At 45.2% G+C, this 27,456-nt stretch overlaps 1 protein-coding gene across 1 annotated transcript; it reads right to left on the bottom strand.

Annotated features, from left to right (window-relative positions):
• LOC121685585 (tau-tubulin kinase 1-like) lies at positions 1–27,239 on the bottom strand. Its single transcript, XM_042066187.1, has 18 exons — positions 27,115–27,239; positions 22,495–22,650; positions 21,245–21,392; positions 19,692–19,765; positions 19,291–19,431; positions 18,319–18,423; positions 16,445–16,510; positions 16,243–16,335; positions 15,966–16,091; positions 14,123–14,277; positions 12,580–12,787; positions 12,116–12,288; positions 11,147–11,654; positions 9,083–9,378; positions 8,130–8,193; positions 1,885–2,545; positions 864–1,779; positions 1–493 (listed from the first exon to the last, which is right to left on the bottom strand). Exons 2-18 carry the CDS (start codon positions 22,600–22,602, stop codon positions 73–75), a joined length of 4,263 nt encoding a protein of 1,420 aa, XP_041922121.1. The 5' UTR covers positions 22,603–22,650; positions 27,115–27,239; the 3' UTR covers positions 1–72.
• Positions 27,240–27,456: the final 217 nt, after the last annotated feature.

Here is a 27,456-nt window from a genome sequence, read left to right as displayed (position 1 = left end):
TGGGCCTTTGCCCAATTGTTGTTGTGGTAATGCAGATGTCTTGTGGGTAGCGTATGGCTAGGTGTGAGGCTATTATCTACCGGAAGGTTTCCCCTCGGACGTCTCTCGCTTCCCTTTAGCGGGCGTGGCCGCACAGGCGAGTGGCCTGGTCCTCTTGGAGACGGGCTCCTGGGTTCTGGTTTTGGGCGGGGGCGTGGAGGTGGGGCGCACGGGCGCTGCAGGCTGCCTCCTCCTCTCGCCGGCGGCCGGCGGGCGTCTGTGGTGCTGAGGGGAGGGGCTGTCGGTGCGGGAGGTGGAGTAACTACGCGGGGAGGTGCTCATGCTGCGCGCGGCCGACGGGGAGCCCGGGGCCCGGGGGGTCCCGCGAGGGCCGCTGCGGTTCCCACGGAGCAGGGTGGGGCCTGCCGTAGAGAGGGGACGGCTCTGTGGAGCCGCAGAGGGACAGGGCTCGGACCTGGGCGACGAGGAGCCCATGCTGGATGCCTTCCGAAGCCTGTTGCAGAGAAGAGAACAAAATATACTCTTACCACACGTCCGTTATTTACCATCGTGATTGTGCTATTTCAACAATCATTTACATTATATTTGCATTCAGCTTCATCCAGTGCAACTGGCAATTTAGGTATAATTTAAAGCTAACTGTACTGATCTGGAGGTATTGTGCATCATTTGCTAAGCACGAATGACATGGCACCCTGACAACAGTGAATGCTGACAGTCATGAGCCAGAGATGGTCATGTCCCCATGATTGTCATTAAGGCCTATACATATGTAGATGGTCATGTCCCCATGATGCTCATTAAGGCCTATACTGTACATATGTAGGTTTAGAATGGACGCTGCCCAGGTGTGGTGCACTTACCTGCGCAGAGAGGAGGTTGCTTTTGTTGTCTGGGGGTGTAGGGGTGCAGCGGGAGTGGTCACTGGGGCCAACGGGGGTTTCCTGACCGGCGTCACCAGCCTGGGGATCCTGCTCCTCTTCTGGCCCTCCGCCGCCCGTGGCCTGCCCCTCTCCCTCACGGACTCGTCCGACTGGTGTGTGTCGTCCTCGGAGGCCGTGGTGGACCGGCTCGGGGAGGAGGGCACACCGGGCGGTCTGTGGCTGCTCTGTCGGCGCTCCAGGACCAGCCGAGCCAGGTGGGGGCGTCTGGTCTTCAGGTGGTGCGGGGAGCCAGGGCCCCTCGGAATCGACCGGTCCGAGCCGCTCTCCTCCTCTGACACGGGCACCGGAATCCGACTCCGGCGCTGACGGCTGGTTGGAGCGTTGGTCTCAAGCTCCTCCCCTTTTGTCTCAGCACCAATCACAGGTGGTGTTTCACCCTCCAGGCCCGCCTCTTCCTTCATCTCCTCCCCTGTCTCTGCATCAGCAGCGAGGACTTCACACACCTTTTCCTGATCAGCATCCTCTTCCTGCTGAACACACGGCGCTGCCTCTAAATCAGTTTCCCCACCGGCTTCTAGAATGTTCTGCACAACGGCTTCTTTTGCATTTCGAATGGAAGCTTCTGATTGGACAGCTGCCTCAGGCATGTGCTCATGTTCTGCCTCCTGCGAAGCCGAGATGCTCTCTCTGCATTCTTCCTTGCTCTCAGCACTTTTGTCGCTCTCGCTCTCTCCCTCCTTCTCACTCTTTTTCACTCCTTTCTCTGACGCTTCCTCCTCTAGGATCACTGCATCACACGGAATGTCTTCATGTTTTTCTGAGTCATCAACTCTGTCTTCCTCTTCCTCACTCTGTGGGCTTTCTTCATCTCTATCCTCCTCCTCTAATTTCTCCTCTTCCTCAGTCTCGCTCTTGATGTTTTCTTCTTTCTCCTCCTCCTCCTCCTCCTCCTCCTCCTCATCCTCTATATCCTTCTCTTCCTCTTGCAAGACTTCTTCACTTTTGCTCTCCTCCTCCTCGCCTTCGCTCTCACCCTTCATCTCCTCTCTCCCCTCCTCATCCTCGTCCTCCTCTTCTTTGGCGCTCTCTGATTGGCTGGGCTCCGGCGCTGCCTCCTCGTGGGAGCTGGGGTGCTGCTGTCTGGCCGTCATGACGTTCAGGTGCGACGTCTCGGCGATGTGGATGAAGGTGCGCTCCACCTTGGTGAACGGCGGCGAGGACGTGCCTCCTGAACTGGACACCATGCTGACGGTCGGCATGGCGATGATGGGCCGGGGCTCGGACCTGATGATGGTGAACGGCAGCGTTCCGGGTTCGGCCTCGTCCGGCTGTGGTGGCGGCCGCTCACTCTGTGGCGTCAGCGCGGTGAACGTGCCCTGCCCGTCGCCGGGGGAGGCCAGGCCGTTGGCCGGCGAGGCCAGCACCAGGGTGCGTGAAGCGTCCTCCTGGTCGTGCTCCTTGTTGTGCGCGGGGGCCATCAGGGTGGACGCGGCGTTCTCCGGGCTCCCCTCGCTGCTCTTGGGACTGCCCTCGCTGCCAGAGCCCGGGCCCTCTTGACCCTCCTCCCGAGGCACGTCGAACATCAGCACCCCTGACAGGAAGTCCACTCGCTTCGGCCTCGTCTGGGGGGGCGGGACCTCAGGATGTGCCTCTTGGATGTCCTACAAAAGAAAATCAGCAAAATGCTTGGTTTCAGTGATGCCATTACAAAGTACACTGACAAGCACATCTAGGGTTAGTAATTATAGTAACTGATAAAGCCATCTAATAGTAGAACAACATCATTTAACAGTGGATTAAAGCAGTATATTCAGTGGGAAATATTGTATGTGTATAGAAAAAACAGACACATTTAGTTAGTTTTGAATTCAGTAGCTCTACATGTACATGGCTGATAAAGTGATTGCAAGAATTGTTAACTGACATACACTACATATCGCCATCACATTACTAGATTCAGCACTGAGAAAGAGTAAACAGACTGCATGAGTTCTTCCCCAATTCCTTTAATATTTTGGTTGTATACAAGCTTTGCAGGATTGTCTTGAGTAACTGACATACATTTTTTTAAAAGGCACAAAAGACCATGGTACAGTGTTATATTATCTTGCGTCCCTATTGTTTTTTTTGTAGTTAAAATCACCAAGCCCGTTGTGATTTCAAGTGTAGGCTCAAAATACAGTGCTTAGCCCAAGGCATGTACAGCAGCGAAGCACAAGAAAGCAGAACACAGAGCATGCTGACGGTTACACCACAAACATGTTAAATCCAGCAGCGTGTTCAATAACACATTAGTCTTTTAAGAAAAAAGCATAAAAAGCTCAAAACACATGCTTTTCTAGATATGATACAAGTGGAACTGTACAGTGTTATTGCAATACAAAACAATGCTCTGTTTGTCTTTATAAAGTTCTAAAGTCTTTTCCTATACAGGATTGCTGACTTTTGTTAATGAGGCTTTTCCAAGAGAGATGTTATCAAGCTAACAGTACACTACATACACAGCAAATTTCCCTTTTTTTCTTTTTATTTCATCACACGCACAGTGTCTCCCTAGTCACATTGGTAGGGTGTGTGTGTGTGAGAGAGAGTGAGAAAGAAAAATGACAAAATGGCTTATAAAACATTACATGGAGCGAAACCAGTGTGAACAATTATTTACACATACTGGATCTAACTGAACACTGCCCAGTGCCCTCAAACTGTCAAATATGTTTATGTAACTACCTGCATCCCAAAGAATCCAAATTACTTTTTTGACAACATATATGGGTAAACACTCTAGAAGAGTTTTGTTAATATATCTTCAGTGACATACTGCTGATTTTACATGTAATACTTTTTTTTACTCCATAAACCTGACTTTCAATGAACTTTGAATTTGGATTTCCACGTCTGGTCTATATTTACTAAACATACTGTACAGCCATCGTACATTTTTTTTCCTCTTCAGCATCTTAAACACCACTAAGTTTCTCTACCATATTATTACCCATCTCAATACTGCAACAACGCTCTACACCAGACCAATGTTACCAAGACTACATGTCTGTACTATCACGCAAGACATGACGCATATTAGGCCACAAACACTTTAGAAAATACTAAATACTGCAGAGTCAAAGCACTGGTGGCCAGTGTACAGTACTGATGTGTACATTTGCAAATGAGCTAGTTTTACCGCATCATTTACCATCACTGACCTCATTACCTGTATAGTATAGCCTACAGTGAGAAAATGATCACGCAACTCAGCACAGCATAACAACTCTCTCAAGACCTCATCAGTAGAATAATTCTGTCAGTTGTGGACACTGGGAGCAGTCATCAACTGATTGTGAGCATAAAAGGAACGGGTAGAGGAATGTGAACACATATCAATGTTTTGTTTGTAGTAGGAGACGGTCAAAACGGACAGAAACACGACTTTGAATATAGCAACAAATATCTTGATTTGTGTAGACTGCTAGCACAATCAAATGATATTTCCATGTTAAAAAGGCACAGTGCAGTGCAAATGATCTGACGTGAGTTGAGATTCATTTTAAGCTTTAGCCACATATGCCACTGGGGCCCACAAAGAAAAGAAGAAGTTATATTAGAGGCTGATCACTGTAACACATGAGAAGAAACACACAACACACTTCGACAAACTTTTATCAGACATGCATCTACTTTCATACTGCAGCCTGTCTTGTCTTACATGAAAGACCCATTCTTAATCCAGAGACGTCATCTATGAATTGTGATAAAGTGGGGTTATATACAGTACAACTCCTGACCAAAACCTCAACAATGTAGTTTAGTCATTTTGTTTTTTATTTTTTTTAAAAAAGGGACAGAATGCGTTGCTACATGTAGTGTATGAGGGTAACTGTATGTCTCTGAGTGTTTGAAAATGCATGTAAACCATGTTTGCTGTGCTTAGCATTAAGACACCAAAAGCAGCAAGCTAAGAGCATTCTATCAGGCGAAGGATGTTTAAGTGAATGAGTGCACTGAGCAGTACGAGCTAAAGCAAAACATGACCGGTGCAGCTGTGGCCGCCCCTCCAGCAATCAGTGATAGCATTCTCTCTGCGTAGCAAAACAATTGTACATTTCTGATATAAAAGAAATATACACTTTTTTACAATTTTGTGATGAAATAATAATAAAAAAAAAAAATGAACTTCTAAGTAAGGGAACTATCTGAACTAGCACTGCGCCGCTAAAGCTGAAATGCTGCACTAATCCATTAAGAGGACACCTTTAAACCTCAACGAGCACAAAATTGCATTACCATCTAGACTCACTCACTCTATATAAGTGATTTCTGTGGCAGGCTCAATTTAATAGGTAGCGCACTCTAGCAGGTTTTCTGGTATGTCAACGGTGCTGTTGCACTGCTCTATACGTTTATAAGTAGAGAGAGAACCCTGTTCATCCAGCCTAGCACACAAAGCCAGAGCATCATTGCATTCCAGAATGCCACATGGACATGATAGTGAACCATAAAAATAGAGGTGACTGAATGATACTGCACAGGGGTGCTGTCCATGTTGTACAGTAGTCATAGCAGCAATGGGGTTCTATACAATGACCACAGCAATGGTCCACAGTAATGGGTTTTGCATACCACTCTTCTTTGGTGGGGAAATTATAAACGTTATGAATTTGTCACTACTAATGATAAATAAAAACTAAAAGACAAGTGGATTAGATGGACATACAAAGACACTTATGACTTGTCTGTATCATTTTTTTTGTCTCCCTGTTTGGTGACTCAGGAACTAGACAGAGTTGGATCATCTATTCTTACACTGCTGCGCTACTGCCCTTGGGCCTCCATAGTGTTGCTGCCAAATGTCTGATCCGGTTAATCTGTCATCGGAAAAGCACACAGATGCATATCCAGCACAGCCACAAAGAACAACACTGAACATACACATTGACATGATGGGAGCACAATGACCTCCCAAACACCAAACTATTGCCAAACTCTCTATTGCCATTCAGTCTAACTGGACTTTCACTTAGTTATCTATAGGTGCGAGTGACAAAGCAGCATCTAGGACAAAGTTCAGCTCACTTTAGTTCAACCTCTCAGCTGAGGCTTTCATACAGAGGAAACCAGCAGAGCTCTATGTCCGTTTGGCTGGAAAAAGTACAGGTTGTATCTCCCCATGGCTCAGACGCAGATGAGTACAGTACTCAACACAGAGTGAAACAGGAACTGCACCTTTGTAGCTGCAACCAGTGCACTACTGACGGGCAGCCGTGGCCCACTGGTTAGCACTCTGGACTTGTAACCGGAGGGTTGCCGGTTCGAGCACCGACCAGTGGGCCGCGGCTGAAGTGCCTTGAGCAACCCCTCACTGCTCCCCGAGCTCACTGCGCCGGGATTAGTGTGTGCTTCACCTCACTGTGTGTACACTGTGTACTGTTTGTGTTTCACTAATTCACCGATTGGGTTAAATGCAGAGACTAGGGGTGTGACTTTCGAAACCGACGTCTCGAATTAGTGTCGAGGCTTCGAAGCAGAAGTGTTTCGAAACACTGCTTCGAAACGTGGTTCAAAACAGCCATGTCATGTGACCAAAATTAAGTGAACCTTCGGTGCATTTCACCAGTGTCGGCAGGCGTGCCCGCGCGTTCAATTAACAGTGTAGCCCAGGCTGCTCAAATGTGGTTCGATCCCCGTTTGATTTGTAAGGTATTGTTTCAGATCGTATCTGTTTATGTTTTCTTACTTCACCATTAACCACACAGTTTCAACTAAACTCTCAGAATGGTCAAAAATCGAGAGTTTTTATAAGAAGAAAGTGATTTAGAGAACACATAGTGGCAGCAATAAGACTCCCTTTATTGTGACTTCATGTGGTCTCGCATCCAGTAATTGACCAAGGGCATGCTGCTTAGCTTTTGACAAAGACTGAACACAGGTAACACAGCGAGCCACGAACTTTAAAGACTGCATCTCTAATACGAAGCATTTGACAGATTTGTTTCACCCTAAACAGCTCTGAGGTGTCGGAATTGTTTCAAAGCTTCGGAACAATTCGGCACAATTGCTTCGAACGTTTCAGTGTTTCATAAAGCCTCGCTTTGCCCATCCCTAGCAGAGACCAAATTTCCCTCACGGGATCAAAAAAGTATATATACTATACTATACTACTATACTATACTATACTGTCTCCAAAGAGTATTTGAGGTGGTCTTGCCCAGCCCACCACATGATCTCTTATCTATACTTTTAACACAATTCACAACACCATCCACATCAATTACTTAATTAGCACTATCTCCCATTTCGCTGTATTGTGCCTTCTGATCTTTAAACATACTACTCTTCAGTTCCTTTAGAAAGAAAGTGCTATTAATAAGCAGTTTGATTTTCTCTTGCAACTAAATTAGCTATAAATAAAATGCTACTAGTTTTTTAAATGAGAAACTCAATCAGCATTTACTGTATAAAGCATTATGGGAAGCCCGAATCTACCCCAAGGGCAATTTCTTTGTGTAAGAATGAGCTGTTAATGCTAACACTGATTTTCCAAAGACACTAGCTGCCGACACGGTTCAGGCAGTCCGACTGAATGAAAAGCAAGTGTGCACTTCAGTATTGCTACGCTACTCTGTTGATGTTGCCCAGCGTGGCTCATCCATCTGTGTGCTGTCAGCCTCGCTTATTGTTCTCATCCATTCCCTAGCCGCCGGCCGCGCGCTAAACTGGTCGGTCGTGGAGTGGGAGGTGGGATGCGCTGGGGGTCATGCTGACGTCTGAGTGCCAATAGGGAAAGTGCTTAGTGTGCAGCCTCTGCCCTTCTAATGTCCTCCCCAAATAGTGTGTGTGCGCACACACACAAACACACACACACACACACACAGACACACACACACACACAGACACACATAATACACACGCACACACACACGTCAGCACAGGACGCACAGGTTCACTCAGATATAGACACATATAGACACACCACAGCCACCAACACAGACATAAAACAAACACACTCTCACTCACACAGAAACAGAATTGTGTGCATCACCATGTTTTGTGATGGCACAAATCCTTGATCTGTCTTCCCTCATGTTCATCATTAAATATTGCAACCATAAAGAAACCACATTGCAAATAAAGACAAAGAAACAAACCAACAAAGTCAGTGCTTTCCCATAGCTATCAGTCCTACAGCCCAACTGGTCCATCTTGCTCTGTTTATCCGCTAGGATCTCCATTTCATGGGTATGACCAGACTGTACTGTAAGTGCACTGACCAGCCCTCAGCAGGATGCTGTCTGCCACACTCCCGGGCCATGCGCTGAGAGTGAAGCAGGGGAAGACGGTGGAGAGCTCAGAGCCGGACATGGCTCCCTCAGCTCATTCAAGTGACCAGGAGTGCAGATGCTCCCTGTCTCAAGAGGAACATGTGCACATGCACGCCTACAACAGCTCGGACAAAGCTCAGTCCCCATGGGCGCTTTGCCTCGTCCAAATAGGAGATTATTTGGCTGTTCCTGTTGTAGGGTTTAGTGTGTCTTGAGGATTGAAGTGACCGCTCAAGGGACACAACTCATGATGTGGTGATGGAAACAGTGATGATGGCTATGAGGAGGATGTGAATGCATAGGTGGCTGCGTTTCCATGGTAAGAGGGTGTTCTGCGATTTCGTCCTGTTCCCTATTACTACTGAGCATGTGCAGGTCCGCAGCTGTCCATTACAAGAGCTTTAAAAACAGTAAAATATCTTTTTTTTTTTTGCATAAAAAGAAATGTGTATACAGTAAAATCTCTGGCATTTTCTCCCTCGTCCTATGGCCCTTGGCAGCCATTTTGAGAGCTCAGTGGCCACAGGTATCAAGTGACCTTTTTCTGTCTCTCTCGTCCAGAGTGTAACCAGACCCGCACATTCATTCAGGAATGAACACACACATCCACACACATTCACACACACACACGGCTCCTGGCCTACGGTTATTGCACAAGCAGATGGATGAAGGTTTTCCATTTCTCCTTTCTTGTCAGTTTATAACAAAGAAGGATTGCTCTCCTGAAGTGATAAGAGTGTGTGGAGAGTGCACATGTGTGTGTGAAACATTTACAGTACAGGACTCCGTGTGTGTGTGTGTGTGTGTGTGTGTGTGTGTGTGTGTGTATGTGTGTGTGTGTATGAGTATGAGTGCGTGTACGTGAGTGTGAGTGCACATCACGTTTTGTTCATGAGTTTGGCCAGCATCTGCTGGAGGTGGAGGCGCGACAGGTTGAGCACAGAGTGGCGGGCCCGTGGGTTGCCTGGCAACAGGGGCATGTGTCGGCGGTGGGTGTGCCGGTGGGCGGGGCTGCTCTCGGCCGAGCGGCTGCGCTGAATGGCCGGGCTGCCCAGGGCGGGGTCGTGGGGGAAGGGCTCCGCTTCCATGGAATTGGAGGAGAACACATACGACGCCAATCTTCTCAAATGGGCGGGCCTCGGGAAAGAGTGTTGGGGGTGTGGCCTGTCCTCCTCCAACTGAAAGAGACCAATAAGAGTGGAGGAAAAAGGAATCAAGCTGGGAAGACTACGGCGTGTTGTGTGTGTGTGTGTGGTGTATGAGTTGTGTGTTCTCAACTGTGTGGTGGTTTGTGCATTCTTATCTAATGTATGTCCCTGTTATGGTGAGTCCATAGAAGGAAAACAGAACATAAAAAATGCGCACACACACACACAGACACACACACAGGCACGCCGAAATAAAGGACTTCAGTTTTACTGTACTCTCAATGGAATTTGATCATTACATTACATCGGTTAACTGTCCGACACTTTGGAATGATGGTCTTGGGACAATTTTTTGTGATGGGTTTTCTTGAAAATGCTGTCACCAAAGGGAACATATATTGCACAAATACAGGAATAACTACTCTTTCTTTAAGCTCTACTTTCAAATGAAAACTGCACTGCCTTCAAAATGTCAAAATCTTCTCTACTACAGAATTTCTACAAATGTAGGCCTACTCTGATGTAAAAGTATGGTACTCATTTTCTCATGGAAGAGACAAACAGTACAGTGCATACATACATATTTGATACATGCACTGTACTGTAATATACATCTGGGTTAAGTACCAATGCATTCAAAATGGTGGGAGCATCCTTATCCCCATGCAATATGCAACATCTTCCAATACAACCAAATAAAGACTAGCTCACGGCAGGCTCAGACAGGGAAGCTGTCTGCCTCAAAGGTGTCCCTGAAGAAAACTGTGAAACTGCTGTGTTCTGAAAGCCTATCACACAGGAAAAGTGTACCCTGGACTATGAGGCAATGATATGCGCCTAATGAAGCATGTTCTCTGTCTCAACCAAACAAATATAAACAATAAACATACACCCACTCACACACAGTAAATGATACAGACAGTAGGTTAATATCTACTGTGTTTGCCTACACATTCTGCTACAGTTCCTCACACAGATCCTCTCAATCCACTGAGACCTACTGCATCCGCAGTACAAACCAGAAGAACAACCATAATTTGCCTTATAAAGATGACCCAATTTTCACTGAACCACAATTTATTCGCTCTCACCTACATGACCATGTTTACACTGTTCACTGACTGTATCCCATAATGTACAGCAGGGAAGACAATGTTTAGACAATCAATGTATGTAAATCACATTCTGTAGATCAGATTGTCACACAGAAATGGTGTCATAGCGCTTCATGTGGCCCAACACAACAACTTACCATACAAGGACCCTGACGCACATGGCACAAAAATATAACAGCAGAAAATAAAAGGCCAAAACAAAAAATTTATGCTGAAAGATCACCATAAATTTGCATGAAGAGTCCTGGTGAAATGACATGTAAAAACAGCCGTTCAAAGCAGCTTTTTTTACACCAGGTGGGGGATGGAGGAATAAAACAACACAGTAAAAGATGAGAAATGGGAGCTTTTGGAACACCCATGGCTGAGTGTTCAAAGAGCCTGTAGCCTGTCCGTCAGCAGAGCGAGCCTCCAGCAGCCTGCCTTGATCAATTCACCTCCCGCGCTCATGTGCGCTTTCATGACGGACAAGTGAATAAATCAAGAAGAGTGCAGTGACACCGCAGAGGGCCAGTAGACACACACACACACACACACACACACACACACACACACACACACACACACACACACACACACACACAAAGATATGCACCATTTCTTTGCTCAGACACACGCACATTCTTACTCTCTCATACAAGCATACGCCAACAATACACACACACACACAGAGTCGCTCTTACCTGTCTGTGAGGACCAAACGGTTCGGATTCTCTCCTCCGGGGGCACGTGTGAGGCAGTGAGTGACAGGGCGAGTGGGCGGGGCTGGGCCCCGCTCCCTCCCCGTTGTTGAGAGCCATCATGCAGCGCGTCCGCTCGGCCGAGTGGGTCTTGGGCCGCACCACACCGTCGTGGCACCTCCGCCGGCCCTCGTGGTCCTCCAGCGGACGCAGCTCCTCGGGCTCCTCGTCCGTGGTGCCCGAGGTGGTGGGCTCGGCACCCGGCAGGAAGTCGCGCAGCTCCATCTCCTTGTCGATGATGACCCACTCGCGGCTGTCAAAGTCCTCCTCCTCGGCCAGCGGCACCGAGTGGATGAAGGCATTGCTGTGGGCCTCCTGGTCGGCGTCCACCGAGGCGTCTTGCCGCCCACTGGCCTGCCGCTCGCCCTGCCCCGCGTCCAGCGAGAGCATCTGGGCTGGCTGCGAGGAGTAGACCAGCCGGGACGGGGAGCACAGGATGTCCATGCGAGACCTGCGGGCCACCACGGTACACAGACAACACAGGTCAGTGTACAGCGTCTGTCAATCTGAAAGTCACGCTCAATCTGAAAGTCACGCTCAATCTGAAAGTCACGCTCTGCCTCCTCATTTGCTTTCTAGCTATGAATGGAACTGAAACATATAATGGTAAACCACACTTTCAAAACGAATCAGTTGTCCCTATCTGGACACAGAGGTGTGTTAAAAACAATCAAGTTGTGTTTTTCAACACATATTGTGTAACAAATAAAAAAAAAAGGAAACAACACAAACTATGTTTTCCCTAGTTGTGTTGTTTTCAACACATTCGTTTTAACAGTGGAGGAGAAAATGCCCCTGTTTCTCAATAGATTTCTTTATTTCCATTTGAATGTTTCTATTTTAAGTTCATCTGCACAGTCTCCTGATAATCAGTCTACTCCAAACGCACAGAATCAACACACAAAACGTTACCGTCTGTCATAGGCATCTGCGCGGCCATCTGCACCAGAGAGTCGGTCAGACTCGGGGCTGTTGACACGGCGGAACCTGAGGGCACGCGCCTGTCCGCTGGGAGATTCCAGAGCTTTCGCCTCGGCAGAGCCCGTCCCTCCTGCTTGACCCTCCTCCTCCAAAGCCACCTGTGTCTGTCAGCAGCAAAGCAAAAACCATCCGTTAAATAGGATTTTCTCTTTCATTTGAATTTGTATTATCTTTCATTTTCACTGTGAGATCAGATGGGTGTTGTTGAAGTTAACGGAGAGCATTTTCTTTGAAGCTTAATGGAGAGTCATTTTTAGAAGCTTGTATTGCTACTGTATGAAGCTCATTAGGATGTTTCTGCTAGCCTGCACTGGCGGTAGCACCAAAGATCCTTGATTACTAGCATAAAGCTCCGCTTTGACCCTCTCTGGTAGCACTGTTGGATAAGTGAGAACCTTGCTGATGCTGATCCTGAGTTTGTTGCGGTTGAAGTCCGTGTCGTCCCAGGCCTCTCCCTCGGGTGGGGGATGGGCGGCGTCGCTCGGCCTGCTGGGTGCTGGGGCGGGCGGGGCGTTCTCCTGGTCACTTAGGTGCTCATCCTGCAGGACATCATCTGTGTTCTCTCGCTGCTGCTCCCCAGGAACCGGCGTTATATTGACCACTCTGGGAAACCAGGAGGTGTCATACAGCCAGATTAGTCGTTAGATTAGAGTGCAGAGTGCAAAGCCAGAGCCAAAGTCACACAGAAACACGAAATCAAGACGGAAAACAAGGCTAGGATTTGTAAACATGTCATGTACATAAATGCGACTGCTACCATTCGATATCACTTTCTGGCAGGACATAGTATCTATTTTGCTCATGATCAATCTTTTTAAGTGAGATATTTTTTTCAGTTCAGTTCTGCTCTGATTCAGATATTCTTGGATTGTGTGTGAGAAGTCAAAGTTGTTCATGATGTAAGTGAATACAGTCCTCTCCAGAAAGCATCTAAAAGACTTTATGTAAATTGACTGGTCAAATCCATTGATCAAGTCATTGATCACATTTTTACTATATTTATGTTTCACACAGGTTCCACATCAGTCTAATCAACCAGAACCATGCAGTCACTGCCAGCAATAAATCATGGTCTACATGTAAGCCTACAGTATGTCAAACAGAAATGTAAAGGTGTCGCATAAAAGTATATTATTAAATGAAAAACACATCTATAGTCTCCAAATGACAGGTTAACACCATGGTCTTCTCTTCTAAAGGAAAAGCAGTCTAGACACAGGATGAGGGAATAGGACGACGTGTGAATTTAAATGCCAATGCCCTGCTCTGGATCTTGGCTCTAACCCAAATGGGACTGGGTAATGCTTTCAAATGAATGCAGAAATTCCTAAGCATACGTAAACAAAGTAATCTATTGTAGAAGGGAAAACAAGAAAAAGAAAATCAGCACTGCTCATGTTTGTTTGTGAGAATGCTTCAAAATAAGAAGAAGAGGATTTGGACACGCAAGCAGAGAGCACTTCAGGGACGGGGTGGGTGGAGTGGACGAGATGAAAGGCAGCCGTTCTGGACCACTGCCAACTCTGAGGGAGCCAGTGTGCAGTCCCAGGCTCGCCGCCCTGTGCCGGGCATCAGAATGACTAAACGTGCGCTGGGCTCCAGGAGGAAGGGAGTCCCGTGGGCAGGCGCTCTGCTGCATTGTGCTCTGCAACCAGTCAGGGCCGCCTGAGGTGCAGTCAGGGAGATCACAGACACACATCAGACGGTGAGGCAACGCAGGAGGCGTCAGAGCCGTCTCCCCAAGGACACACGCCCATATAAGTGTGTGTGTGTGTGTGTTTGTGTGTGTGTGTTTGTGTGTGTGTGGGGCCATAAGCTTCAATAGAAGTGGATGAGGAGAAGGGAAAGAGACAGAGACAGAGATAATTGGCAAGCCAGAATTGCAGAGTGGGTTATTTAGTGTGTGTCAGTGTGTGTGTGTGTGTGTGTGTGTCTTACCCTGCCACTGCAGCAGTCGGTCTGGTGTTTTGTTGGGGTGGGGCAGGCGTGCTGGTTGACAGCATAGGCTCTGTCCCTGCTTTCTCCCAATCATACGACTCGTTCTCAGTAATGGTCCTGTCCTTCATGCTCATATCAAACACTGACATCAGCAACTAGAGAGAGAGAGGGAGGAAGGGAGGGAGAGAGGGAGGGGGAAGGGAGAGAGGGAGAGAAAGGGAGGGAGGGAGAGGGGGGGGGGAGGGAGGGATAGGGAGAGTGAAAGAGGGAGAGATAATGAGAGAGAAGGAGGGAGAGAGACAGGGAGGGAGGGGAGGGGAGGGGAGGGGAGGGGAGGGGTGAAGAGAGTCAGAGGTGGCTAGAAATTAGACAGAGGATTTTAATGCACTACTGACACTCAATTATGCCTGTTAATTTGACTATTTAATTAAATGATTTTAATGAGACAATATTTTACCCCTTATCTAATCGCATCAATTAATAGGCAGATAAAAATGTGTGCCTACTCATTAGAGGCAGATGCCTTTGACACATAAATGATCAGTTAGTTATTAAGCAGTTAGCTGGTCTCTTTATTGTACCATAAAACATCATGCCTCTATAGATATCACTATCATGGAGAAGAGAGCCAATTACTACTGAATGATTGAGCTAACGTAATAAATACACTTTGTAAATACAATACAGTAAATCTACATTAGTGTACACTAACACCATGTGATAGACTACAGCTGACGCCATTAATGTATATCCTATGTGTTGTTTTAAATTCAACTTTATAATTTACATTTTAATTATTTCAGCTGGTTTGTTTTCACTTTTATAAATAATATATAGGAACGTGACATATTACCAACCATCACGTATGTCCAACCTCTTACGTGTATGTGTCACTTAATATTCATTTCTATACAAACCAAGACAGCGGATTCCTAGAGAAACGCAAGCACCCACACCATACGTTTATCTAGTCAAGTCAAGTCAAGTCATATTTATTTATGTAGCACACTTAAACGCAATGTTATTGACCCAAGGTGCTCAGAAATAAAATAAACAGTAATAAAAACAAAAAATAAAGACATAAATGACAAAAAATAAATAAATGAAAATACAAACTAATAATAATAATAATAAACAGATTATGATTGTAGATAAAAATAAACATATGGTTACTGAAACTACTACTACTATAGGCCTAGAGAAAGATGTACAGTAAAGTTAGATGCCAGTTAATTATAATATAAATAATATCTAAATTAGCTATGTACCAAAAATTAAATTTTATCGTGACTCGAAGAGCTGTAAACAGTGTTGTAAGGCTGCGTGTACAAATCCGCTTGGAGCTCCAGTGGAATTTTGAATTGCTGACGAGAATTCTCGGGCTAACCGTTGATGTGCTGTGAGAAAGGTTGGGAATAAGCACCCACCAGCCCAGCACTAAACTCCTAGCGTGGTAAACAAAATCGGATATTTCAGGCAGTAAAAGCCCCGGTAGGAACCAAACTAGATTTTGTTCAAATCTACACACCTATGGCTAATGAAAAATGTAAGGTTCATTTAGCAAATGTTATTTTGAAGTATTAAAAAACATTGTTGTTTTAGAATTTTCGAACGAAATGGTTGGTAATTAGCAGGTTTATGATAATGGTGTTTGAAATTTCCCAGTAAGACTGAACAATTTTACACTGACATGAATCATTTGATAATATTTAATATTTATATATCATTTGCTGGGTCAAGACAAATTCATATACAATAAATACATAAATGCAGCACAACACACATACAGGTTTATTTCAAATGGAAGAAGCTGTTAAAGGGAGTTAGAGGGAGATCCTAGTACCTGGTAATCTGGTTTGGTATAGTAGTCTAGCCCCAACACGTGGTCCAAGAAGATGTAGAACTCCGACGGCATGTGCTTGAGCAGCATCTTGTGCTCGTAGCGTTCCTTAATCTGACCCACCTGCTCCTGTTCATCACAACATCAAATCTGAGATTAGCAATACAACAGAGAGAAATCTGACACATGACAAACAGTAAATTAAATGGTGTGATAGGTTTAATTCAGGGTGACACACACTTGATTACACAGTTGCCTCCTAACTAGCAGGGTGAATTACCTTATCCTTAATTTTTCGCCATGGTAACTGACCAACAGTGAACTCCACCAGCATATAAAACAGGGACCACAAATCGTCATGCCGACCCATCTCCTGTTAAACAAGGAGCAGAATCAGTTTCTAATCACTCACATGAAGCACAGATAATGTATTCATGTGGATATAGGAAATGTTGACATTGCATGAAAAACACAGCACATACTTTGTTTTTATGAGCATTGACAGACGCATATCGGACTGTCCCCCGGAATCCTGCCACCGTTCTTGGCTGAAAATTACATATTTAGCAACATTTCAGTCTCCTTGTGAATTAAAATGAATTCAGATCTCACACATTTAATACTTTTAATAATATGTGTATGTGTGTGTGTGTGTGTGTGTGTGTGTGTGTGTGTGTGTGTGTGTGTGTGTGTGTGTGTTATCATGTGTTGTGTGAAGAGACAGCTTGAGGGTATATGGCGTGCCTGAGAACAGTGTTTGTGCAGCATGCGGTGTGCAGCACGCGGTGTACACTGGCTGGCCCAGGGGAACAGGCTTCTCTCTCCACTTGCATCTGCATCAGTGCCTCAGCTTAGCTACTTCTCCACCTCTCCTCTCCAGCGCTCATCCCTCTCTCCTCTCCAGATCTCATCCCTCTCTCCTCTCCAGATCTCATCCCTCTCTCCTCTCCAGCTCTCATCCCTCTCTCCTCTCTCTTCTTTCTCTCTTCTCTCCTTTCCAGCTCTTGATCTCCTCTACTCTCTCTCTCTTTCTCTCTTCTCCTCTCCATTCTCTCCCTCCCCTCCCCTCCTCTCCAATCCCCTGATCCCTTTCCTGAGTGGAAGAGTGTCACCCTCCTTCTGTTTGTCCCCATGTCACCTCTGGTGGCACCTGTGTGGATCTTATTTGTCCCCATGTCACCTCTGGTGGCACATGTGTGGATGTTCTAACAAATGGTCAAGCGGGAGAGCACAGAGAGGCCCTTACTAGAGGAGATGAAGGACAGGAGTAATGAGGCAGAGGGAAAAGAGGAGAGAAACTGAGAAAAAGGGTGCAGAAAAGAAGAAAGGATGGACAGAGGGAGGGACTGGTGTGTGCTGTGGACTGGGCGTCCAGAGAGGAGAATGTGAGGTGCTCTGCAGTCCAGTAGAGGACAGAGAGGTGCTGAGAGAGACCACTCACAATGCAACTCTGTCGCTATGGCAAGGGGAACAAGCACTTGAGAATAAAAGCATGCGCTTCCAACAAAAAGGACCAAAGGAACTGCGAAATGAACAAAAACAAACATGACAAAGCATTTAAATCATAACACATTCTCAGACACAAATAATGAAACATAACAAGTTTTACTGAATCCAAATTAAAGAAAACAGAACATACATCACAAATACCACAATGACAAAACCAAAGATATTAAATGACACCATGTTTACTTGATACAATTCAACAGCAGTAGGGTAAGGACATGGCTGTGAGATTTCTAATGGTGCTGGTTAACACAGCCCAAGGTCTTCTGCTGTTCATTGCAGTGCCGAGCATGCAGGCCATGACACCACATCTACCCTGGGACTCTGATGCACTACATACCTCATACATTATTTACTGGGAGTGAGAGACTTTTTCCCACCTCCAGCTTAAACAACACACTCTTATTATATACTGGAACATCAGTTAAGATACGGAGACTAACTCAGGAAATATTATTTTAAGAATTATGGTATTACTAGTCCAATCTAGGAGGAGTCAGTATGTGTATGTGTGGAGGAGATTTCTGCAGGCTGAGTTTAATTAATGGCTGAGTTTTTGCAGCAGTACAGGTGCTTAATCAACGTGACCCATCTGAGTAAGCAGAAAGATTAGACTTGCCGTATATCCCACTCTTCCCTTCTGTGTTCCATTACTCTCCCTTTACCAACATGAAAGAGACACATTCAATCTCTTAAGGCATCACTTGAGGGCTCTGGGTGTCGGCTGTGTGTGTGTGTGTGTGTGTGTGTGTGTGTGTGTGCGTGTGTGTGTCGGGGGCAGCAGAGCTAAGATGGAGGCCGGGTGGTGACGATGCTGACGGCGGTCCCGCTGCAGGGAGCTGGTACTCACCGGCCGCACCTCTCCGCTGGTGTTGGTGTACTGCCTCGCCAGGCCAAAGTCTAGCATGTAACATTTCCTATATGTCGATGGCAGCCGGCCCATGGCAAAGTTGGACTAAAGGCAGCAAAGCAGGAAGAGGGAGAGGAAGGGAGGGAGGGAGAGAGAGAGAGAGAGAGAGAGAGAGAGAGAGAGAGAGAGAGAGAGAGCATAAATCAGTCTTCCAGGATTTGTAGCAATGTCAAAGCTGCACACACACACACACATACACGCATCTACACAAAGCAAAGTCTGTCTGCTATCCACGAGCAAATTCAATGACATTGATTAACTGAACAAATTGGAGACAGAAGGATCGATCTAACATTTAAACAATTTAATTTCGCCGTAGCCAAATTAGCCTCCAGTATTGTGAATAGTAAATGAGTAGAGGGGGTCAGGTGAGATGGGAGGAGGTGAGATGGGAGGAGGTGAGATGGGAGCTGGTGAGATGGGAGCTAGTGAGATGGGAGGAGGTGAGATGGGAGGAGGTGAGATGGGAGGAGGTGAGATGGGAGGAGGTGAGATGGGAGGAGGTGAGATGGGAGCTAGTGAGATGGGAGGAGGTGAGATGGGAGCTGGTGAGATGGGAGCTAGTGAGATGGGAGGAGGTGAGATGGGAGGAGGTGAGATGGGAGCTGGTGAGATGGGAGGAGGTGAGATGTCAGCTGGTGAGATAGGAGGAGGTGAGATGGGAGGAGGTGAGATGGGAGGAGGTGAGATGGGAGGAGGTGAGATGGGAGGAGGTGAGATGGGAGGAGGTGAGATAGGAGGAGGTGAGATGGGAGGAGGTGAGATGGGAGGAGGTGAGATGGGAGCTGGTGAGATGTCAGCTGGTGAGATAGGAGGAGGTGAGATAGGAGGAGGTGAGATGGGAGGAGGTGAGATGGGAGCTAGTGAGATGGGAGGAGGTGAGATGGGAGCTGGTAAGGGCAGGTGGCGTACAGGCTTAATGTCCCTGTGCAGGAAGCCCACTGAGTGAATGGCCTCTATGGACTCCAGGATCTGTTTGCCCAGGCGGAGCGTGGTGCTCATGGAGAAGGTCCCCCGAGGCTGGCTGCGCCTCAGATCAGCTAAGTTCCTCCCCTACAGAGGAGAGCGGGGAGGGAGAGAGAGAGAGAATCAGTCTTTTATCCTCGCCGCTCTTGTTTGCAACACAACTGAACTGACTGGTAACTGTAAAAGGATTATTTGGGGATTATGAGATTTACAGAATCGATAAACTTATTAATGTTATTATGCACTCCAACACTGACTACATTGACTACAGACAGTTTGATCATTTCATTACAATTCCCAGTTGTAAAACTGAACACATGATGTGGTCACTGCACTGGTCACTGTACCTGCAGTTGCATAACCACGTAGTTGAACTTCTCGTTTCGTCCACATCCGATAAATTTGCAGACATGGTTTTTCCCTGAAAATAGTGTAAACATAACATAAACATAAAGGTCATGAAAGAGACATGCAATACAATTAGAAGTGGAATGGTACTGTTTTAAGTGCTTATTCCGTTACGCTTTTAATGAGAACAGTGGCTAGAGGACATCAGGAGGCATTTCACAGTGTCCTAAAAGAAGGGCACACACACACACACACACACATTTTCTTTCTGTCTCCCTGATCCTCGCTCTCTTGCTATCTCTTTCACGCCTATTACCCTTGGAAACCTCCCTGTAGTATTGGAAGCTCCCAGCAGTACTGCAAAGCCACAGCTGGAAAAAAACCGGATCTGACAACCAAAGAAAACCCCTGCACTTTGAGTGTGTGTGTTTGTGTGTGTGTGTGCGTGCGTGTGTGTGTGTGTGAGAGAGAGAGAGAAAGAGAGGGAGAGGGTGTGTATGTGTCCGCTGATCCGCTCATGTGCATGTGCAATGTTAAAGGCACAGCTCTGAAGTGGTTATGATTACTGTGTTTGTGTTTGTACCTTCCTGTGATAAGCTAAAAGCCTATTAGCCGAATCAGACTCTCTGTCTGGGCTCTGGCTCACTGCTCCAGCAGAGCTAATAGGAGTCATCCAGTGAAAAACAGTGAAAGTGTACGTTTATGAAAAAGAGTCCACAATTGGATTTATAGTTCACAGTCTTTATCACAGGAAATATTTGTACCTGAACTATTTAATGTTCCAGCTTCTAGATAAATAGTTATATACCAAGCGACCGAATCAAACTGAATTTGTCAGGTTTTGCATCATCATTGCAACAGAAATAGCAATCCACACAATTCTCCACACAATATAATAGCAACAGTGAAAAGGTGCAACATTCTCTGCTATATAATTTAGAACAATCACCACTCCCTCATGCAGACAGAGACACTGAGTACAGATTTGAAGTCTTTACATGTTACAGTTTCTCCACAGCTTTCGGGTTAGTTGAACATGCTATACATTTACAGCTTCAGACGTCTGATTGACTGAGCCAGGGGCCCACTTCCGATGGATTATGTGTGACACACTTCATGATTTCTGTGCACACCACGGAAGCAACTCTACAAGCAGATGCAGGTTAAGATTACTTCCTCTACTACTCAGTCAGTTAGTTTGGTTAGATTGCCTCAAGAAACAGATGGAGAGATGGGCAGAGACTCTCACACATAATTCCCATTGATATGTACAGGGAGCCCCAGGTGAGTAAGAAGCTGTGTTTAATGGTACAAGAGATAGGGATAGGGCCTATATGGGTGTAAGCAGAACTAAGCCACACTAAAATACACTTAGCTACAACATTTAAGAAATGGACTTCTTCAAATGGAGAAATTGACAATACTTCAAATGTGACAAATGGACTCCTGATTAGTGACACATAAATGTGTGCTTCCATTTGCTTGTGAGCATTTACTGCAAGAGAACCAGAGACTTGCTGCCTGAGGCAAGCATGAGAGCACACTTGCTTACCCTGGAGTTTCTTCAGAACAGCCACCTCCATCTTGAGCACTTGTTTGGGTTGCTGGGCCGACTCCACCTTCAGTGCCACATTTTCCCTGGTCAGCAAGTCTAGTGCTTCATAGATTTCCCCAAAACCACCTCCCCCTATCTTCTTGAGCTGACAGACAGACAGACAGACAGACAGAAAGAGAGAACAAGTTTATGGGAAATGGAGAGTGAGAGTGAGAGAGAGTTAAAACACAATGGACAAACTGTCTGTTAAGTAGTCATTATATAATACTGTATGTCTTAGCTGCTCAGTTTATGCAACTACAAGCCTTATTAAAACCTCTTGTGAATGACTCTCAGGCAGGCATGGAGTGGTTTACTCACACCTGTTTTTAATCCGTAAATGAAGTTTGTGTTTTAAACAGCCAAACTGTAATATCCACATATTCCCTATAGTGGCATCACAACAGACAGTCTGTCTATCACTTGCTGATCACACATATCATGGCATTTATCACTAATGAAACACCAGCATACATTTCCAATGGCTTTCAAATCTTCAAAATTCCTTACCGTCATCTTTCAGATTTTAAATGTGTATTGCAGATTTATCCAATAGCAGAAAAACACAGCATGTGTTACAAAGTAAACACATTTATTACAATCCCCAATGCATACTAATAGATTTTTCAGGGGAAAATGTGTCATAGTTGGAACTGTTTTGAGACAGTGACACATAAATTAATGGTATTGGGAAGCTGTGGGGTCACTGAAGTCAAAAACTTAACACTGTATGTGTCTAATATAATGATTAGGAGAGGTTCATCATGGAATATTAACTACTAAGTAGTCTAGTTAACTTGACAATAACAGCAGCCTGATAGAATAAAGGCTGCCCTTAACTGACCTCCCTAAGCCTGTGTGTGTAAAGAGTATCAACATTACGATTGGTATTCATATAAGATCACCCAAAAGGGCACACTCTCAAATACACTGCACAATACAGATAAACGCATGTGAGCATGTGGGTCAGAAAACAGCTCTCACACCTGGTATCCTGAGAGCAAAGGGCCGAGACTTCAAAGGGCTTCACAAACACCTGACCATGTGAGTGTGTGCAAAGTACGTGCCTTAGTGTACTAAACAAATTTACTATAACAAATGTGTGAACACAGTTGATCTTTTTAGACACACATCACACAGAAACACACACACACACACACACACACACACACACACGAGCACACACACATAGGCGTGTGGTCACTCACCACTTTCCAGCGCTCCTTCACCATGCAGTTTGGTGGCAGGATGTCCACCTGCTCCCCCACCCCGTTCATGTTGACGTCGCCCTGGACAGCAGGCCCTACACACTGCATTGGCCGGCTAGAGATGGGCACTGCTGCCTGCGGCCCCCTGCCATTTACCTGCAAAACCAAACACACCCAGTCAACACCAAACACACCCAGTCAACACCGAACACACCCATCAACACTAAACACACCCAGTCATCACCAAACACACCCAGTCATCACCAAACACACCCAGTCAACACCGAACACACCCATCAACACTAAACACACCCATCAACACTAAACACACCCAGTCATCACTAAACACACCCAGTCAACACCAAACTCACCCAGTCAACACCAAACACACCTAGTCATCACCAAACTCACCCAGTCATCACCAAACTCACCCAGTCATCACCAAACTCACCCAGTCAACACCAAACACACCCAGTCAACACCAAGACATCTGGGAAAGACTATGTTAATTACCCGTACAGCTTTGAACTGTTTTAACTGTTTTACAGCATGGGTGACCTGTATTCCTCAAACAATAGGTATGTGCATAAACATAAACGCTATTTCTTCAAATGTATACATACATATCCATTAAGGACAGACAACACAATCAGTCTTTTCCAGACAAAGCAAGAACTTGTCAAACACTTAACTGGACAACTCCCCTGTACAATTACCCTACACCGACAAACCAAATTGTATGTAGGAAAAATGCTGAGGGGGAAATCAGTTACAGTGCATGGAAAGATTTTTCAGTTTCACATACTATATTACTGAAGGAAATAAGTTGCTAGGATACAGTCTGATATTTCAGGATGAATAAGATGAAGGTCCTGCAGACATCCACTACTCATCAAACCATACGCAGGTAATGATTCATGCTACACAAATATGTCATTTTAGACAGGACAAATATATTGCAGCCAATACAGGCTTAGGTTCCAATCCAAGTTAGTTCCAAGGTTCCAGGTTAGTATACCAGCACATGCTAACAATGCACACATAACCACACAGAAGCACAAAGGTAGAATGGCGGTCAAACAGAACAGTTTGAAAGATGTCACATGAACACCTGTGCCCAAACTGGCAACAGTAAAAAGAACAAAGCTGAAAAAAGCCAATGTGTCAAAAGGATAAAGTCTGCCCCTCATAGCTTTGTCTGTAACACTGTGCACACGTGTGCACATGAACACACTTGTGTGATACTACTGTACACAATAACACAAACTAGCAGCACTAGCCCAACACTAGGAGCATTTCACAGCAGAAATGGTGCAGTAGCACCGTGAAACATGATCTCAATGCATTTTATATATTTAAAGTAAAATGAGACAAAATATTAAGCAAAATAATAGAGACAAAATAATGAAACATAATCAATGAACAATTAAACAATGCAATTTAAAGAGTAGTGATAGGATGTTTGAACAAAAAAAAAGTACCAGTAATTTAAAAATCCATACAAATAACCACATTAAAAGCACATCAAGAAAATATTATAAAGGCGATGAATTTGACTGCAGGCCATAGAGTTTTTAATCTGGATTTAAAATATCAACAAATCAGCATATAGTTTTGATCTGTATGTGTATGAATCCACACGTCTGGATATCATGGGTCGCTCTTAAAACATACAGGCTCTGCCAAACTGCCTGTGCAATTAGTTCCACGTCATCCCCGTATCTCAATACGAGACACGCAAACCATCCTGCATCAGCTCTCTTTAGCTTGGGGGACTGAGTGCCTAAGAGGCTGCAGACTACACCCATCCCAAACCATTGCAGAGTATCAGATATCAATTCTCTGGCCCAGACAGATGGTCATTTTAGCAGGGAGAAGACTATATTCTGTCCCTTTGTCTTTCAGTGAAAAATATCTAAATGAGCTTTAATTCATTCTCTTGGCTGTTGTGGCTTTGTAAAATACTACTCTGTGGAACAGCGGCTTCTTGAAACTGGCCTCCTTTCAAATGCAATTTGAGATCCACATGAAACAGCTAGGCGCTTTCTTGTGAATGACGTACAGTAATTTGTTTCACTTCTCAGAGATGAGTAACAAGCTATTTTTGGCCCTAGTATGCTAGAGGCTCTAGCAGTTTCCCTCCACATAAATATCCTCAAAGTCCGTTAAATCCTTAGATGTCAGTCAGTTAGGTGACAGATCTAGACCATTACTACTGACTACTGTCTGACACACATATGCACTCAGTCTAAATCTCCAAATGCTATCCTACTTGATTCTACTGCCAGGGAATCAAAGCTACATTACTGCTGCTTACCAACACAGGTGATGTCATCTTTTCCCATGGCTAAAAAAATGAACAATCAGAATGTTTGTATGACCCTTTTGAACTGGAGCGCTGGTGACCGAGCAGCATCTGTTAGTCTACATCTGAGGGTACACCCAAATTGTGCTTACCAAAGCTCTTGCACCATGAGGTCCCCTGTGTAAAACAACCTCCAGGCTACTTAAAAGCACCACTCTTCTAAGTCCTGTCTCTGTTCCAATGCTGGAAACCTGCTCTCGAGATAGACTAAAGGAAAGACTTTCAGAGCAACACCAGAAGGACCACGAAAGGGGAAACCTCCTAAACCTTCTCCCCTACACTTCTGTCTTCCTGACCTCAGCAGTTAAGGACCTGTCCAAGTCCAGCAGACAATGTCATTGTCATCAGTCATGTCAGTACATGTTTCAAAGTGTAATTTAAGATTAAATACCGTAGGTAGGATGACTAAGGATAGCGGGTTACAGATGGCCAGTTAATGGTAAGACACATAATAGATAGGTCTACTGAGATATCTGAGGAGTTGGTCACTGTTATGAGAGCCCAAAATAAATACTCACCTCACCTCACCTCACATGTGCTAAGTGACCGCATGGAAATTATTTAATGTGATTGCATTTTGATCAACTTTATTGCATGTTAAGCTTACATGTTAAATCAAAGACAATGGGAAACAAATGTGTCAACCAATATCTACTAATTAGTTAGATCACAAAGAAAACTGCTCACAAATAAGAGGACATTTCAAAATCAACTGGTGAGCCAATATTTCCATCCCAATAGAAGACAACAACAGAGATTTATCAAATACACTCGTGAGCAACAGAGCCTTGTCCAAGATAACCAAATATTCCATATGAAGTGCATAATCTGAGTTAACAGAATTTAGTACAAATAAGCAGACAAACTATAATGCATAAAGCCAGACCATTTGTGTCATTTACCTCGCCCAAAGGATGATAAAGCGCTGTGCTCCTTTTCGTTTCCTTTTTGTAACCTTCATTGGGGACTGTGCGGGGGCGCAGAGTCTACAAAAGGATCTTTGGTAGCGCAAAACTGCAGAGGTACCGAGGGGAAACTGGCAAGCATCTCACTGACATTTTAGCATTAATATAAATTCAGTGGGTTATAATTATACAGGGGAGATTTCACAAGTGAAGAATTCCTCCCAACTATAAACTGTTTGACACTATAGCTGTTTTCACAACTGCGAGGTAAAACAAAACATATGCACAAAGCCTATCATAACCAACACGTCTACAAAATGATGAATTGTCATCATGCACCTGAACGACAAGCATGTTTTCGATCATTTGCCAGTAGCCTACCGTCCGATGTCTACATCACAGTGACTAGCCTATGACAGCGAATCCTTTCCGTGAAGCTTGTGTTTAGCATTACTGGAAGCTTAAACTGTCACTGTAGTAGCATAGCCTAGTTGATTCATAGCCTACTGTACTGTAGCACATCCATCCGAACCTTCGCATAAAACAGTCGATATGGAACATTAGATATTTGCTAATGATATTTACATCCTGGCCGGTCGTCCTGCACTGCTGCCTGCCCTCACATTTTCTCCGCACTGCAGCGAGCGCGCACAGTGAGAAAGCACAGTGGTGCTATACTCAAGTTGCGACAGGCGGCGCGCGTCGCCTGAACACAGACGTCAAGATCACCCTAACCCCTGGTCCCGCCCTAGGTATGTTCTCGTCCAATGAATAGCTTTTACAGTTAAACCCGCCTTTGAAAACGGTTTCTTGCATAACCCATTGGAGTAATTTCAATCATTCAATGTGAGGGACAATCGGAGGCAACATTCCCTTGCTCTGTATGGATTCGAGGAGCAGCTTGGGATATGTCGTTTTCCAAAGGCCTCCATCATTAATGCGATAAGGAAGGATTTTCGACTCTAAATACTACATTTCCCTATGTTGACCTGCGCGACTTGTGATGAGCAGATCTTCTGATGCGTTTCTGTCAATTATTCATGATCATTGTCGTACAGGTATAAAATTAGATTATTATACGGTTTAGGTTTGGATACTAAATTTTAGATTATGCAAGGATGTGTCATTTAATCAAGACTCACTGGCACATCCCAAAGCGCATACTCTCTATCACAAAAGCACACGCATCCGATGGGCGTTTGCCTCCCACATAGGCATCCCGCTATGCATAGGGTCAGTATTGACAAGGTGCCAACACACGCGACACAGAAAATCAAAAACGTTAACTTAGGATAATGCAATGTCGAATTGCACAGACAAAAAAATGAAGAAGACCATTGTTCTGCCAACCTGCTCGCCTGCCGACGAAGTAAGACCTCAGTTGGACATGTTTGGGTGAGGCGCATCATTTCGTTCCCAGGGCCGCTGCGGTTTTTTCTTCGTTGATGCTGCACCATTTCCCATCCTCCCCGTTCTCGGTTTCAGCTCTGAATCAGCATCACACGGATACTCCCATCATGCACCGCGCCCTTGCGTACATATACTGTTGCATGGCAACCTGGATGGTGTGAGTTGGTTGTGAAATGTGAATCCTAAATCCAGATGAGGCAGTTACAGGCTCCCGTTGAAAAATGTATTTCACATTGAGCATGCCATGTACAAATAAATAATTTACTTATGTAATGTAATGTA

Source organism: Alosa sapidissima, chromosome 16 (assembly GCF_018492685.1).
Source record: "Alosa sapidissima isolate fAloSap1 chromosome 16, fAloSap1.pri, whole genome shotgun sequence".
Classification (NCBI taxonomy): Eukaryota; Metazoa; Chordata; class Actinopteri; order Clupeiformes; family Clupeidae; genus Alosa; species Alosa sapidissima.
The sequence above is the reverse complement of the archived record's forward strand: the minus strand, read 5'-3'. Positions and strand labels throughout refer to the sequence as shown.